We start from the raw sequence: 16020 nt of genomic DNA, 5'->3' as shown, positions 1-16020 counted from the left end.
TACTGTCTCTTTTCCACATAAAATAATCAATATGTGACTTACTTCTTTCACTCTTATATGTTATATAATGTTCTTCTCGTTTCCTAAAATATGTATTGATTATTGCCCATGTGATGATGTAAAAACCAAACATTTTTCCAGCCTCATTCCTCTGCTAAAACAATACCCTCCATGCTATACATCCTACATACCCATTCATATCACCACAAATTACAGTATCTTCATTTCCTGGTATTCCTTGCATCATCTCATCTACCTCTCACTAAAATTCTTCCTTTTCTCTTTCTTCACATCCTAATAGTGACGCATATGCTTTTATTACATTCAATAATTTTTCCTCAAATACCAACTTTACCATAATAATTCTATCAATTTTTCTTCCTACATCGACTACTTTCCTTTCAACTTCTCATCCAATATTACTCCAACCCTATTCCCAGTACTATTTCTACCGGAATATATTATTTCATGGCCCTTTCCTATTTATTTTGCTTTCTTTCCTTTTCACTTAGTTTTCTGACCACAATAAATATTAACTTTCCTCCTCCTCAACACTTCTATCTGTTAACGTTCTACCAACATTCTATGTCCTATTTTCACTTTATATCTATCTTTCATACCTAGACGCAGATTTAACCCAGGGCGTATTGATGATGTCCCTACACCGTTGATATGACCTGTGTTGGGTAGACCTGAACTCATAATTGGTGAATCAGTTACCACATTAGTTGTCCAATTGGTATCACACAATTCATCATCTAGGACTCCTCTGCCACTAACTATGATACTTTATCTTATTTGTCACTTCTCTGGACAACCAATATGGGACAAATCGCCTATGTACTGTTTTGAACTGCTCATACTATTTGACAAAAATTTACACTGGTGCTCAACCTGAAGCAACCTCATTTAGTCGCCTCTTACGACTGGCTGAGGAACCGTCGAAGTATTCTGATCTCCTTCCACAAGAGGAAAATATAATAATAAATAGTTACGAAAAAAATTAGTTTTTACTATTAGGCTTTTAAATAAATTGTAGTGATTGAATTTGGAATTAATTTTTTTACATAGTAGATGGATTAAATGCATTAACATTTCATGATACAAATCAATACTAAACTACAATATATTGACCTAAGAATTTAAGCTGCTGTCCATTAGATTTCACAATATCATATATCACATAGATCACATATGTATCAATTTTTTAATAATCTTACGATTATTCTATTACGATTCTATTTACGATTATCTTACTAACACGAATCTTTAATTTTATACTGGCAGTCTTCTGTTAGATAAATACATTGTATCTTCTTAGGTTCATAGCCAAGTAGAAACTAAAATTTTTAAGTTTCTGCAGAATTTTTAACAAAATTTAATATAACTAAAATTTAAACAGGAAATGTTACTATCTAATCATTAATCTTAAAGATGCATATGAAAAGCAATTTTACTTTTAGATACCTAATAGTGTAATAAAGAAAATAAATTGTAAATTAATAAATTTAATATATTTACTTTCAGACTCATTTTTAATTCCAATTTTAATGGTCATTTCTTTTTCAGTAACTTCGTCTTTACCCAATCCTTCATCTGACGATAGCGATTTCTGAAATTTAAAGTGCATATGAGTATGGAATTATACTATGAAAAAAAAATTATACATTTCTCAAAAAAATATTTGAAAATATTTCCCTGTTAAACTTCTTGACAATATTGTCACCACCAGGAAATTTTGTTCCTATTCAAGTTTTACAAAACTTAAATGTTACAATGTGACAAGATGAGGTGAGAAATAATATTACATAACATATTTAGGCATATATTTTATCTCCACTCAATGGAAAATTTAAAAAATAATTATAAGATGAATCCAATTTTTTGTAGCTTACTTTATCACAATCAATTACTTTTGGCAAATTCTCTATATGCTTTTCTGCATTTGGATGATTATTTGCTAAAATAATAAAATCATTTATAAAAATGTAGTTTAATAATAAATTTGAAACATTAGGTACATACTACTGTCACACAAATCAATATTATTTTCTAATTGAGTGTCATCAACCACCGGAGGATTATCTTCATCAGATGAAAAATTTATGTTATCTTCAAATACCTGTGTTTCATAATTATTTAATAGAGTATCCATTACTAATATTTGTACTCTTACGTCATTACTGAGTTCCTGACTAAGAACTTTTGAGTTGTTTGGAGTGGGCGGTGGTGCATCTCCACCAGAAGTACTTTCACTAGAAAGCTTTGCTAAATTAGCTGCCATAGTTTCACGATCTTTTTGTCTGATAATTGCTTCAACGGCCATCCATTCAGACATTGTTGTTTCATACTCTTGCTTGCAACGTAAATCAACAGCATTGCGTTCTTGAACTGTACTTCCAAATTTATAATGTCCTAATAAAAATGGCCATACCTAAAAATTTAAATATATTAAATAATAAATTATAGTATTCATCAAGATAAATAGTATACTTCTTTTCGAATGTCATGTTGAACTCCACCAAAATAAGTTAGTCTAAAAATTTCAAACTTCACTTCATCATTAACAAGATCACAGTCATTTTTAAATGAATACCATTTTTCTTTAGTTAATCCTGCTTCCGCTTCATTAGAATCTACTATTATAGTATTGACGAGACCAGATAAATGAGTTCGTACAGTTGTCAAATGACGACAATATGCCAGCCACCCATAAAATGCTCTTGATATGATTTGTTTCTTCATGGTTTCGCATAATATTTGTAACGAATCACTAATGATTGAATGAAAAACATTACATATTCAGAAATTATACTTTAAAAAGTAAATTAATATAGATAGGGTGTTTTTAAATTTGTTAATAGTTTTACAGTTACCTATCAGTTTTTTAAATTCATTAAATAAAAAATAATAATAAGGTAATTTTTAATTAAATATAGATACATTACAACTATAAAGTATCAAAATATTAAACGAATAAAAATGTGAAATTAAGTTAAATATAATACTTTATTTTACCCTGTATCTTTATTCATATTTTGATTGCTAATTAATAATGGAGACGCTACAGGATCTAAACTGCTAGATGTAGAGGATGATGAATTAGTTGACGATGACTCTAAATGACCTCTTACTCGGTTAAGCATATTATTTGCAGCTAAAGGCATAGACCAAATTTTGGAATCTAAAATTTCTTCTCCTCTAGATACTAAAAAAAATAAAAATTTACTTTACACAGAATTTATGTTATTATAATAAATCATATTATATTAAGTTAAGACTTACAAAATTCTTCATGTCTAGCTTTACTAATTATTTGAAATACATAATCTCGTGATTCTTCTGTACTACTAGATAAATCATTTGAAATATCTTGTATTTGTGATCGTCCTCTTCTACGTAGTTTAGGAAATACTTTTCCTAAACAAATATATTTATATAAGAATAGATATGGTTAATTAAAAGTTTAAAGTTCACTAAAATAAGTACATTTAATTAATTAAATTTATTTTATTTGGATTTTTTTAATATAATGCAATAAAACAAAAACAATGGTTTTCGACCAAAGGTCTGTGTTCATAAATCAAAAATAAACTTATATTATAAATATATTTATTTGTAAAATTATATTTATAAGATAAACTTATCTTATTAAAATGAAAGTATAGAAATTATCTCTATAAGCAACTATATTTAAGACACTATCATTCACATAAATAATAGATGAAAATGAATTACCTTTTCCTCTTTGAGGCCATAGCGGAGGGTCCAGTTGACCATGAGGTAATAAACCATTTTCTAAACAAGTAAGAAATGCTAGTAAGTGACCACCTTGAGGAAAATGTATTGGTGGTTGTTGCACACCATCTTGTGCAACTAATACTATAGTTCCGCCATTGTCATTTCCTACAAATACATATTAGGTAGGTATTAGTGGTTATTTAATATATTCAATTGATATGTCTATTGAATAAAATTCTAACAAATATTGGGTAAACTTTAATATTCCTTATTTTTTATTTAACTCAATAAAAAAAATACTTAGATTAAAATGTATAGAAATGCCAATTTTTATCTAATTAAAAAAATGAGTTGTTATAGTGTTTAACATAAAAATTCAACATAATCTACTATATAATAAAATATTTCTTGTAAGAAAATCGAGGTAAATATCGTACCTATTAAAAATGAATTCTCACTTAATATTTACATAATGGTGTTTATTAATAATACTTTATTATTAGGTACAAGAATTAATTAACGATTTTCATTAATATAAATAGAATGATAGATATTTAGATGGATAGCTGTTATATTAAATAAAGTATATACTTATTTATTTATTGAAAGTAAACGCCCATGAGGGCTCAGTACAGAAACAGTAACACTTATAACACTTTTTATTATAAAAAAAACAACCAAAATTAAATAAAAATTATTTTTTTAATACTACATAATTAGTAAAATACCTTGTTGATGACAATGGACATACACTATTTCATCTACATTAACATTCATTGCATAGTCCCAATACTGGCTGTAACATTTAAAAATCCAATATTGTTAATAACAAACTACTTTTATGAAAAATGTAAAGTTCAATTAAATAACATGCTGTTTTTTTTTTAAATATATTACTTCATCAATACTTATTTTAGTATGTATATAAATACTGAAAACATACGTATATACTATATAGTTAAAGTAATATTCTGTACATTATTTAAAAATATAAACGATAGATATTAATAATTATAAATATTAATTTAGTACTGAATTAATCTTATTTATACAATGGCGCACACTGGATACTTTTCGGGGAGGGGGGGAGGGTTGTCAAGGTAAAAATTTACAATAAACAAAATTATGCAAATCCTTTATATATTTTGACTTAAATAATTTATTGATAATAGAATAGACTATTCTATAATCAATGATACTATTCCTAGATACTAGTATTCAATACTAGCTCTTCATATTTCAAACTTGTAAAATTTGTAAATTTTAACCTAGATATTGTAGAATTACAACTTCTTAACCTCCCCTCTGCGTGCGCCACTGTATTTATATATATTTAAGAGTATATATAATGTACATCAACATATCTTTTATAATTATTAAGACAATACAACAAAAAGTTATATAGAAAGTAAAATAAATATTATAAAATTATTTAATATTTTGTTTTGAAAATTTAAATTATAGATTATACTCGAATAATAAATTAGTCATCTAATAAATTAAAAAAACTAAAATTAGTTGAAAGCTCTATTACGAAATTTGTAAATCAATTTTTTTTAAGTATTTTTCAGATACGAGTATATATAGTTTTAAATGGAATTATATTTTATACAGTAACAATATCTATATGGCTTGTATTATTTACTAGAAAATATTCAAGAATATGTTATAAAAATTATAATAACAAAATAAGAAGGGGAAAATTACTATTACATTGGGTTTAAAGTTAAATATTAATCAATAAATTCATATTAATATTTAAATTTTCTTAATGTTGAAATAAAAGGCTGTATTACTATATTCTACACTTCCATACAACATTTAGTTCTTATGAGATATTAAAATTTTAAAACTAAAATGTAATACTATACTTGATAATACGTAAAATGTAATTCGTATAATTCATGCTGTAAAATATAAAAAATATAGAAGTTATTCCATAACTAAAATAATTCATTTTATACATAATCTCGGGATAAGTACATTGGCGTGGTGAAGGTATTATTTTGGAACTATTGTACTATCACTATTTAGTGGTGTGTTCTGGGGTGTAACTTAAAGGGAGAGGGGTGATGCGTGAATTGTCCCTCCATTTGGAATTTTTTATTGGTGATATGTTAATCACGGTTAAAGTCTATAGCCTAATAAAATAATATAGTATTTATACCAGTGTTAGGAACAGATAATAAAAAAATCATCTGGATAAAGATAAAAGATAAAAATATTTTTTCTAGATAAGTTACAGATAATTATAGAAATTAAAATTGAAATAACTAATTTGAAAAAATGTATATATCATGTAAGTACATGTACATGCCTGTATAATATGTTTACCTTTATCTTAATTTATTATGTCAATTTGTGTATCACCAAACATTAACATCAACACATATTATATAAGTAACCAATAAGGGATTAAGGAGTAACAAAAGTATAAATAAAAATCAGGGAAGTCAACCTACTCTAAAGTAGAAGTCATGTGAACCAAAAACAAAATACACCTAATTAATATTTTTAGAAATAATTCAGGTTATAATAAAATATAAACATTATTAAGAAAATTATATATCAAAGAAACAAAAAATACTTCAAATTAAGTAATACAACTTTTTCTTAAATATAAATAGGTGCATGAAGTTAGCGAAAAAATTTGAGCACTAATTTTCGATATGGCACCATTATTTAGAGCTCAATTAGTGCTATTCAATCCTACCGTTTTCGAAATTAGTGCTATACACAGTTAAAAGTTACAAGGGGGGCTTACTTTTCTCCGCTAACTTCACGTAGCGGGTGCAACGTCAACACCAAAATCTGCGATAGCACTAAATTTTAGTGCTCAATTAATGCTATTCGACCCTACCGTTTTCGAAATTAGTGCTGTGTTTCCCTCTGAGATATGGAATTTTCCGTATTTCGTCGCAGCTGGTGCACCCTCAGCACTAAAATCCGCGATAGCACTAAATTTTAGTGCTCAATTGGTGCTATTTGACGGTTTCCAATACACCAACTAGACTCACTCTTCCATCATACAAGATACTGTAGTTGAATATCGAAGCATAATTATTACGACTACTTATGGTGTACACAGATCAAAAAAGTAAAATAAATAAATAAATAAAATAAAACCCAAATATACCATTACAAAAAAATATATTCAACGCACCGTTCAGAATCTAAAATTGTGTTTTTAAGGTACACTTCGTTCCACACTGGATTGTAAACTAGATGCATTTTCATTTTATTAAAATTATAATTGGCAATTAAAAAAAAAAAAAAAACCAAACAGAATATATCGATTATTCTTTTACTCTGAGTTTTAATCGTAAATATAATGAAGACACATTATTTAAATATTTCATAAACTACTCGTATAGAGATTACTACAAGTGGTTATTGGTATTCATATGTAATATTTTGAAGTTTCACAGTGTGTTAATACGAATAGTAATATTTATAAAAATCTAGGAAAAAACTACGTATAACCTCTTTCACCCATGGCATTACATATTAAAAATTATATTACGTATTATAGTAAACTTTAATCTAAAAAGCACATATTAAAGATATAAGTTGACATTAATAAAAATTACACAGTTGATTAAAGAAACAGTCAGGTATAGTATTTAATACATTTTCAAGTATTGTTAAATGAAATAATACAACATACAATACAAAGACAATGATGGTGCACCCGCTACGTGAAGTTAGCGGAAAAAAGTAAGCCCCCTTGTAACTTTTAACTGTATATAGCACTAATTTCGAAAACGGTAGAATTGAATAGCACTAATTCAGCACTAAATAATGGTGCCATAGCGGAAATTAGAGCTCGAATTTTTCCACTAACTTCACACACCTAATGTAAATAAAGGTATAATAGTGTATTTGTGTATACGAAATAATGTTTCATTGTACATCATCATGTGCATGTTAAAATTAGTTGATAGATATTTTATAGTCCACTAGCTGAATTACCCGTCGTTGCCGGGTTTAAGTATATAAATGTATGTAACCTGCCAAGATTAAATTTTGTTAAATCTATTGAAATTTAAATTAATTAAGATTTTTGAAATAATATTTTATACATATTAAATTAGTTATTATCATAACCTATTCGATAAGTTATAGCTTACAACTATCTGAACCTCTCTACAGTTTGGTATTCTGTTGAATACATATAGCATCTCACTTCTCCGAATATTTTACCTTTTGTCAATAAGTTCATGGTCTTTTTGACTTTTAACCGAAACACTCTTGCAATTATACCATGTCGATCATATGATCTTTGACCGAGAAGTAAGAGCTCTTTTATCTCGTCCCAGCGAGGGTTGCATGTAAAAGTAATAAAAAGGTCAGGACGACCGTAATGTCTAACGTAGGTCATAGCATCTTGTGTTCTTTCGTGCTTGTACCTTGGCCCACCAGTAAAAGTTGACGGGAGTATAACCATTTGGCCTAACTGATTAGCTTCTATGTCTCGTCGTCCAATCGCATCTTTTAAATGAATATAACTATCTGCACGCAATTTGGCTTGGTTGTTTTTGATGTAATTTAGTCTTTCAGTTTCAATTTTGGCGTATTCAAACTTGGTTTTTGGATCGCGTTGTGGTATATTGATTGCATACCCATCATCCCCCCAACAAAACATTAAAGGATACTGCAGTGCGTCGTATGCTCGATGTATCTCACTGATACGGTGAAGTGAGTTACTTCGGTTTTCGAGGATGATGTCTCTTCGATCAAACTGCTGATCTACTAACACTAAAGCAACTTAATTTGCCGTTGGTGCATTATACCTGCCTCTATGTTCTTCTGGTGGTTTTTTATCTGCATGTATTACAACTTTAAATGACTCTGAAGGAGGTATTTTATCGATGGCACTTTTCAGATCTTTTATATATGGGTTTTAAGTTAGGATATTTACTTCTCGTTCGTCTTCACCGACAAAATAGATTTGAAGGTACTGTGCGTCCTGTCCGGGTACCACGTGCGTTAACCAAACAGTAGAGATGTTCAGGTAGTTGTTTTAACCTCTCAAGTTGTACTTTTCCGGTGCTATAACACATACCAAGTGTCTCATGTTTCCACTTCAAAGCGTTGCACCACTGACACTTATAGGTCATAGAACCCAAAACTACACAGGTGTCAGTTCTATATGCAATATCTAGATCATATGCCATACCTGAATGCATCTTGCTTTTCCATAGACGCATAGTAGTATTTTCCTTATACATTTTCCTTATAATTCAGTTTGATTCTGTCTATATTTTTTTTGTGCTTTTTTTATTTGTTTTTTTTCTTGTGTAATTAGTAAATCTAGCCCTTCGTTTTCGACAGGACGAAATAGATTGATCTGTTTCACTTGATTGGGATAGTGAAATGTTTGCAGAAATGTTACTGTGTACTGAAGATGCAATAGGTGAATGTTCGCGTTCATCGACCAGTTTCTCTATACGACTCTGAGTATTGTTTTCTGTCGCAGTAAGAAGATAAGCATCAAAATGTCCAATGGGCAAATCTTGTCCAAATCGTAAAAGCTTTACTGGACAATCATTAGATCCGGACTCCGTGTATAAGATACCATTTCGATAAACTTTAAAATTAAATGGAAATATACATCCCGCTGCTATAAACTCACAAAGCCCACCATAAGTTTCATTTTTTATCATATCAGCATAATATTCATTGGCCGTTGAGTAATTATCACCATTTCTATTGTGGGACATAAATGAAAACTTGGTCCAGTCATTCACCACATGTCCAACAATTAGTGATCGCACCTCCATCGCATTGTCTTGTGTTCCGTGTATTAAAAAAAGAAAGAGCTCGGAATAAACAGGCACCATCGCTAACAATGGGGACAACAGTATGTTGTGAACAATTTACTACCAGTCATTTACTACCAAAAATAAAATTAATAGTTTTTAAATAGTTTTTAATAGTTTTTTAATAATTTTTTAATAGTTTTATTTAATATAATTCATTTTCAATAGCGCAGTTATCGACCTGGTCAAAAAATATTAAACCGATTTCAACCCTTTAAATTCAAAATTTCGAAAAATCCTTTCTTAGCGCACGTCTACATCATAATAGCTATCTGTATGCCAAATTTCAGCCAGATCCGTCCAATGGTTTGAGCTGTGTGTTGATAGCAGTCAATCAGCTTACTGTTTTATATATACAGATTTATTTATAATTATTACAAAATATAAAACCCAAAGTAGATTAATAGCATCTAACGTATTTGCTTTTCAGACTTATCAATTGTCTTCAACGGCTGGTTTATCTTTATTTCTCAATAAATAAATTTTAATAATATTATATTATATGGAATTTTGTTTGACGGATGGCGGTGATTATAACTAGTCGTCTGTTTCTATTATTCGTATTTTAATTATAATTTAAAAATATTTATAAAATTCTGGGAAATAACATCGGTCGTGTAATAATCTAATATAGACTACTTATGTATAATCTACATATCTTATGTGTAGAATAATGTATAGTCTTTTCAGAATAACGTCATATATTTTTAGCCTGGTATGCTATTTTACGTATAAGTTGTGCCTGAGACAATGGAAATAAAAATGAAACATTTTCGAACAGATCTAATTAATTTTCACACAAAAATTTATCATGTGAATTTATCTAGATAAGTGATATTTTTAGCTAAAATAAATACTTAGATAATTTAAATTTATTTATATAAGATAAAAAAATAATTATCTAGATAAATCCTAACACTGATTTATTCTCGAGATATTTTGAAATAGCTTCCTTAATTGAACTCCAACTACGCTACTGAGTAGATTGGTGGATACTGCCATACTGGTTTAATAATAATATATTTAGTATTGTAACTTGTCATCATCGGAAGGTAATAAATTAATTGATGAAGTACATAAGAATTCCGGATACCGTTATAAATATAGACATAATTGTAAATACCTATAGTAGATCTTTCATAAAACGGTCACCGAAGGTGCCCGTCATACAGAGGTGACCAATAATAGAAGTTCAATACTTTTCGAGGGATCATTAAATAGTATATACAAATATTAAATAAATAACACATATTAATATAAGTATTAAAAAATGTATTTATGATTTACGATATAATGTAGGTACAGTTTTAATATAATTTAATATAATTATATAGAAAATTAAAATATATATAAAATATATAAATATTTATTATAATTAATAATATATTATAATAATTATATTATAATAATATAATATATTATTAATATAATATTTATATAAAATATAAAATTTAATATAATAATTTTAATATTAGTTTATTTTAAAATAATTTTATTATTTACACAGTTTTTTTTTTTTAAATTAATTTCTATGGTTTTTAACATATTATAACCATCTATATGTGAAAAGTAAAAGTTGTTAATTGTTTTTTTTTATAAAAAATCACAAAATTGTTTAATACATTGTACTCAAGTTTTTCAATTTCATCATTTGTTTCCTACTCGTCATTATTTGTAGTTATGAATGACATGATAACAATGCTATATCAGATTTCTGTCGAGCGAAAAAAAACTCTTACATACATACAAACACCTTACATAAGATTTGGAAACATATTAGCATATTAACTAATTTTTCACCAAAAATTATTTCATTTTCAAGAACTGTATTATTTTTGTCTTTAGGAAAATTTTTAAAGACAAACCTCTATGTCGTACGGAATATCGTTTGATGCACACGCGTGTATTCCTCTAAACTTTATTGCTTTTTTTTTCTTTTCACACAAACAACGAAACGCGACGTTTTCGGTACCTACGAATGCGTAAAAGAAAACTGAGTACACTTATCTCTTCCAAAAGGAATTTATAACAACGTAAATTCTGCTCGTTCCAAAAAAAACTGGTAAATATAATTGCTATATAAAATACGTAACAGTAGTCGCCGGCTCCCATAGCCATTTCTCAACTCCTATTTCCGAATTGTGGTTTGCAATATCCACCCATCAACTTCATAAACGGAAATAGGCATTACAATCGATGAAATCGGACCTTTCAAAATCCATAATGTATCTAATGTCTTAAACAAAATCACTACAAACAAATTTTCTTCACTGACCTGGAATCTGCCGAAATAAATAAATATATTTTTCATATAACCTCTATACCGAACATAAAAATAAAATTTGAAGAACCTGACAAAAAAAAACGTACAATGATACGTTATTGTATCATTTATACAATGTATAAACTGTCAGAAATATGATCACTCCAAATCATACTGTGCCCACCCTCTAAGATGTATTAGACGTGATCACCTTACTTCCGCCTGCAATAAACCCAAGGACGAACCACCAACACGCATCCTCTGTGGTGGTAACCACACGGCTAACTACCCAGGTTGCCAAGTCCACAAAGATCTTTAAAATCTCCATTATGGTAAAAATGCTTCAAACAAAAAATATAATTTAAAAAATAAAGTGAAATATAGTTCTATTGTAAATAAAGGGGAGGATTCCGGCGTTGAAACCAACCATAATTCACTCAATATAAGTGACACCTCATCCTTCCCAAAGCTAATCTCTCAACCTATCTATCCCACCACATCTAAATATTCTCCTTCAAATTAAACTATAAATAAATCTGAGTCAGATGTAGCCTTAATACTTTTCTCTTTCATTTCCGAATTCAAATCAATGATAAATCTGCTCATATCGCTATTCACAACAGTAATAGATAAACTTATAAATAATGCCAAATAACAATCCAAATTTAAATATACTCAAAAAACTATTATGGAATTCAAATGGTCTAAAACAACATTAATCCAAACTACCTCACTTATTAGTAGAAAAATATATAGACATAGCTCTCATAACAGAAACCCGCTGTAAATCAAATACTAAACTCTTCTTTCTTGGTTTTAAAATTTTCAGAACCTATCACTGAAGCAAAACCGCCCACGTTGAATCTGCTATTATACTATCTTCCAAAATACAATATCAACTGCTTTCAAATGTTCAACTTCCCATCATCTAATCAACTAATATACAGATATGACTAAACCACATTCCTACCGAAATCTCTTCAGTCTATCTCCCTTTCTATTCGGCTACAGCCTAAAGACAAATAAATCAATTCTAATATATTTCAATATATTTTGGCCGATGGTGACTTTAATGCCTAACATCCACAATGGTGATGTATTTAAAAAAATCAAATAGGCAAAATACTTCAAAAATTTACCAAAAAATAAATCATATACGTTCATAAGTACAAAAGGCCCTACTTTTGGCCTTAACACCAAAATAGGCACTCAGATACACTCGAATTTTTCTATCATCACTACCTAGACACAGAGCATTCTCTTATTAATTTAAATGACCTAAGCTCAGATCACACCCCCCGTTCTTTTAACTATGGATGTTTCAATAGATTCAAACTGTCCTCATCTATAATTATCTCAAGGCCCTATTAAATAAGATAAATTTTCCGATATAATGCATATAACACAACTTATCTAAAAATCCCTCTTAAAAATAAGAAAGATGTATAATGCACTACTCAAGATCTTTTAACTTCAATATAAACTGCTGTATCGAATCCTCATATCCAAAAAATAAATTATATAAAACTAGCACAAACAATAATTATCTTCCTAAAAATATTATCAATCTAATTTCTGAAAAACGATGAGTACACTCTAGATAGAAAAAGTATCATTATCCATCTGATAAAAAACTGTTTAACCATCTCGCGAATATTTAAAAAAAATCAATATTAAAAAAACAATTCAGAATTTTTTGAAAATAAATACATATTGCTAAACGAAATAGACGAATCTCTCTAGAAAACTACTAAAAATTTACTTAGAATAAGAGAACAACACCCTTCCTTAACTGACTCAGATGGCACATTAGCCATCTCTAATATTGATAAAGCTATTCGGTAGGTAAGCATTTATCAAACATTTTCACACCACACGTCAACATAATACCCAATTCTGAACATTTATAAACCGTCGAAAAATTTACTAACAGTCTTTTGCCTATGTCATTACCTTCTAAACATACCCCCCCCCCCCCAATGCAATATTGTTCCTCATTAAAAAACTAAAAAATGGGAAATCACCAGGTTATGATTTAACTACTAATAAAGTCCTCAAAAATCTACCTCGCAAACCTATTATTCTAATTACTATTATCTTCAATGCTATGCTAAGATTCTCTTATATCCTACTAATATTGAAGTTGTCAACTGTAATAGGTACTCATACCAAAACTAAATAAGCCAATAACTTCTAGCATCTTCCTACAGACCAATAAATTTATTCCCAACTTTAGCCGAACTGTTCAAAAAAATAGTACTAAAAAGAATAAGACTTATAATACTAACTCACAGAGACAGATTGTAAATATTCTTAGAAAAAAAAAAAAAAAACGGAATTTTTTTTAAAAATGTAGCGACACAAATACCTGTTATTACATAACAATTCTATAATAACCTACAATAATTACAATTACAATAACCTGCACTACAGGCTATTTAATCCACATTAAAGCATCTAATATAATAATAATTTTTGCAAGATCGTCAGCATCCTTTCGATCAGTGATAATATTCGCTTAAGTATTATCCATCGATAAATAACTTAAACATTTCGTATTATACCTTGTTCTAGAAGCTGACAATGTGATGTTGTATTTGGTGGTAAAGATATTAAATTTTTATTTCTTAATTTTAAATGATGATGTGATGTTGAATTATCTAAAGACAAATTAAATGTACCTTTTGTTTTTAAATTGCTCCGTTAAACACATGTCATTATAAGTCGTGTCACCTATAATTTTTTTACTTACCTCTCAGTGTAGGTTTAGAAGTTTTATGTCCATATTTTTAAAACAACGAAGTATTTAAGATTACCTTATGTTTAGTGATTTTTCAAATTCACCTATGAAATTTATGCATAACATGACTGTCAATAATCTTTTATACTTTATCCCAGAAGTACAAATTTCATTTTTAAAACTTAATATTTTATTAAAAAGAATTTTATAAAATAATTTTGTTCCATCCATGTTAAAAATATTTTATAAGAAAAAATTAATTGTTTGACTTTTATATGACATTTGTTCACATTCTAGTGTGATTTAAATTTATCAAGCCAACCATTCGTATATAACATATAACGTAAGCACTTTTCGACAGACATAACTTACATTTTATTTATTTTACTGTTATACATAAAATCGAAATGTTGAGAGAACATGGTTCTAATCATAATATAAAATAATTTGATAGTTTATAATATCTACTTTAATATAATATAAAATGAAAACTCTTTCAATTATAATATAATTATTAATATCTAATTGTATATATATATATAATATATAATATTTAATATATTATATTAGTGTTAGTGCATTTAATAATAAATTATTTTTGTATAATATATTTATCTTCATAAAGTAAAAATATATAAAGTATGAATACCTACTAACCTTTTGATGTTTGGATCGACTTCAGGATGATCGTTCTGGTTAGTACCAGGAGAATGACAATTCATTAGTTGATTTGGAGTCCATTTTATAATTAACGAGCTAGCAGTTTGGTGCAGGGATAAATAACCTGCCATTGGTTCAGTTACGTCCTTCTATAAGTAAACATTTATAAATTCAAACGTTATATGTAATTTTATGTGCTTTTAAACATTAAAATAGACAAATAATTTAATACCGGTAGAACTAAAACATTATTTTTTCCGTATAGTAAAGTAACTCTATTATTTTGGTGCAATGATTCCACGTAGTCCTTAGCAGATATAGGAGGCTGTCTTTGATTATCATCGTTACTTGTAGCATGTAGGTTTCTACGGTACTGAAATATTTTGAATGAATTATATATTCGTTTGAGTGTGTTAAGAAATTAAGATATAGATGTAAGACATTTTAAACACCGTGTTGTTATCAAATTAATTAATGTTTTTTAATAACATGATATGACAGTTAAAATATTGGAAATAAATATAAAATATTATTTTTAAGAAAATAATTAAAAACAACATACATTTATAGGAGTACGACAAGGTGGAGATATATGATAAGCACTTGATATACGGTGTCTTTGAACTAATTCATCAGCAGGTGGGTCTGTCCAAAATTGATCATGTGACTTAGTACGCGAATAATCTAAAGCACATGGTCCAACTAAAAATGAAATAGTTATTAAAAATTAAACATTTACACACATACACACACACACACACACACACACACACACACACACACACACACACACA

General features: G+C 28.2%; 1 protein-coding gene across 1 annotated transcript; it reads right to left on the bottom strand.

Annotated features, from left to right (window-relative positions):
- Positions 1–1516: 1516 nt before the first annotated feature.
- LOC112690479 (small G protein signaling modulator 1-like) lies at positions 1517–15947 on the bottom strand (the record flags this gene model as incomplete). Its single annotated transcript, XM_025564498.1, has 13 exons — positions 1517–1612; positions 1896–1960; positions 2026–2122; positions 2177–2434; positions 2494–2773; positions 3019–3208; positions 3286–3420; positions 3739–3906; positions 4470–4537; positions 5613–5648; positions 15224–15375; positions 15459–15599; positions 15789–15947. Coding segments are annotated over 13 exons (1845 nt in total), but the record flags the coding sequence as incomplete, so codon positions are not given.
- Between the last annotated feature and the right edge of the window lie 73 nt (positions 15948–16020).

Source organism: Sipha flava, unplaced genomic scaffold (assembly GCF_003268045.1).
Source record: "Sipha flava isolate LNK unplaced genomic scaffold, YSA_version1 50707_pilon_pilon, whole genome shotgun sequence".
Taxonomy (NCBI): domain Eukaryota; kingdom Metazoa; phylum Arthropoda; class Insecta; order Hemiptera; family Aphididae; genus Sipha; species Sipha flava.
The sequence above is the reverse complement of the archived record's forward strand: the minus strand, read 5'-3'. Positions and strand labels throughout refer to the sequence as shown.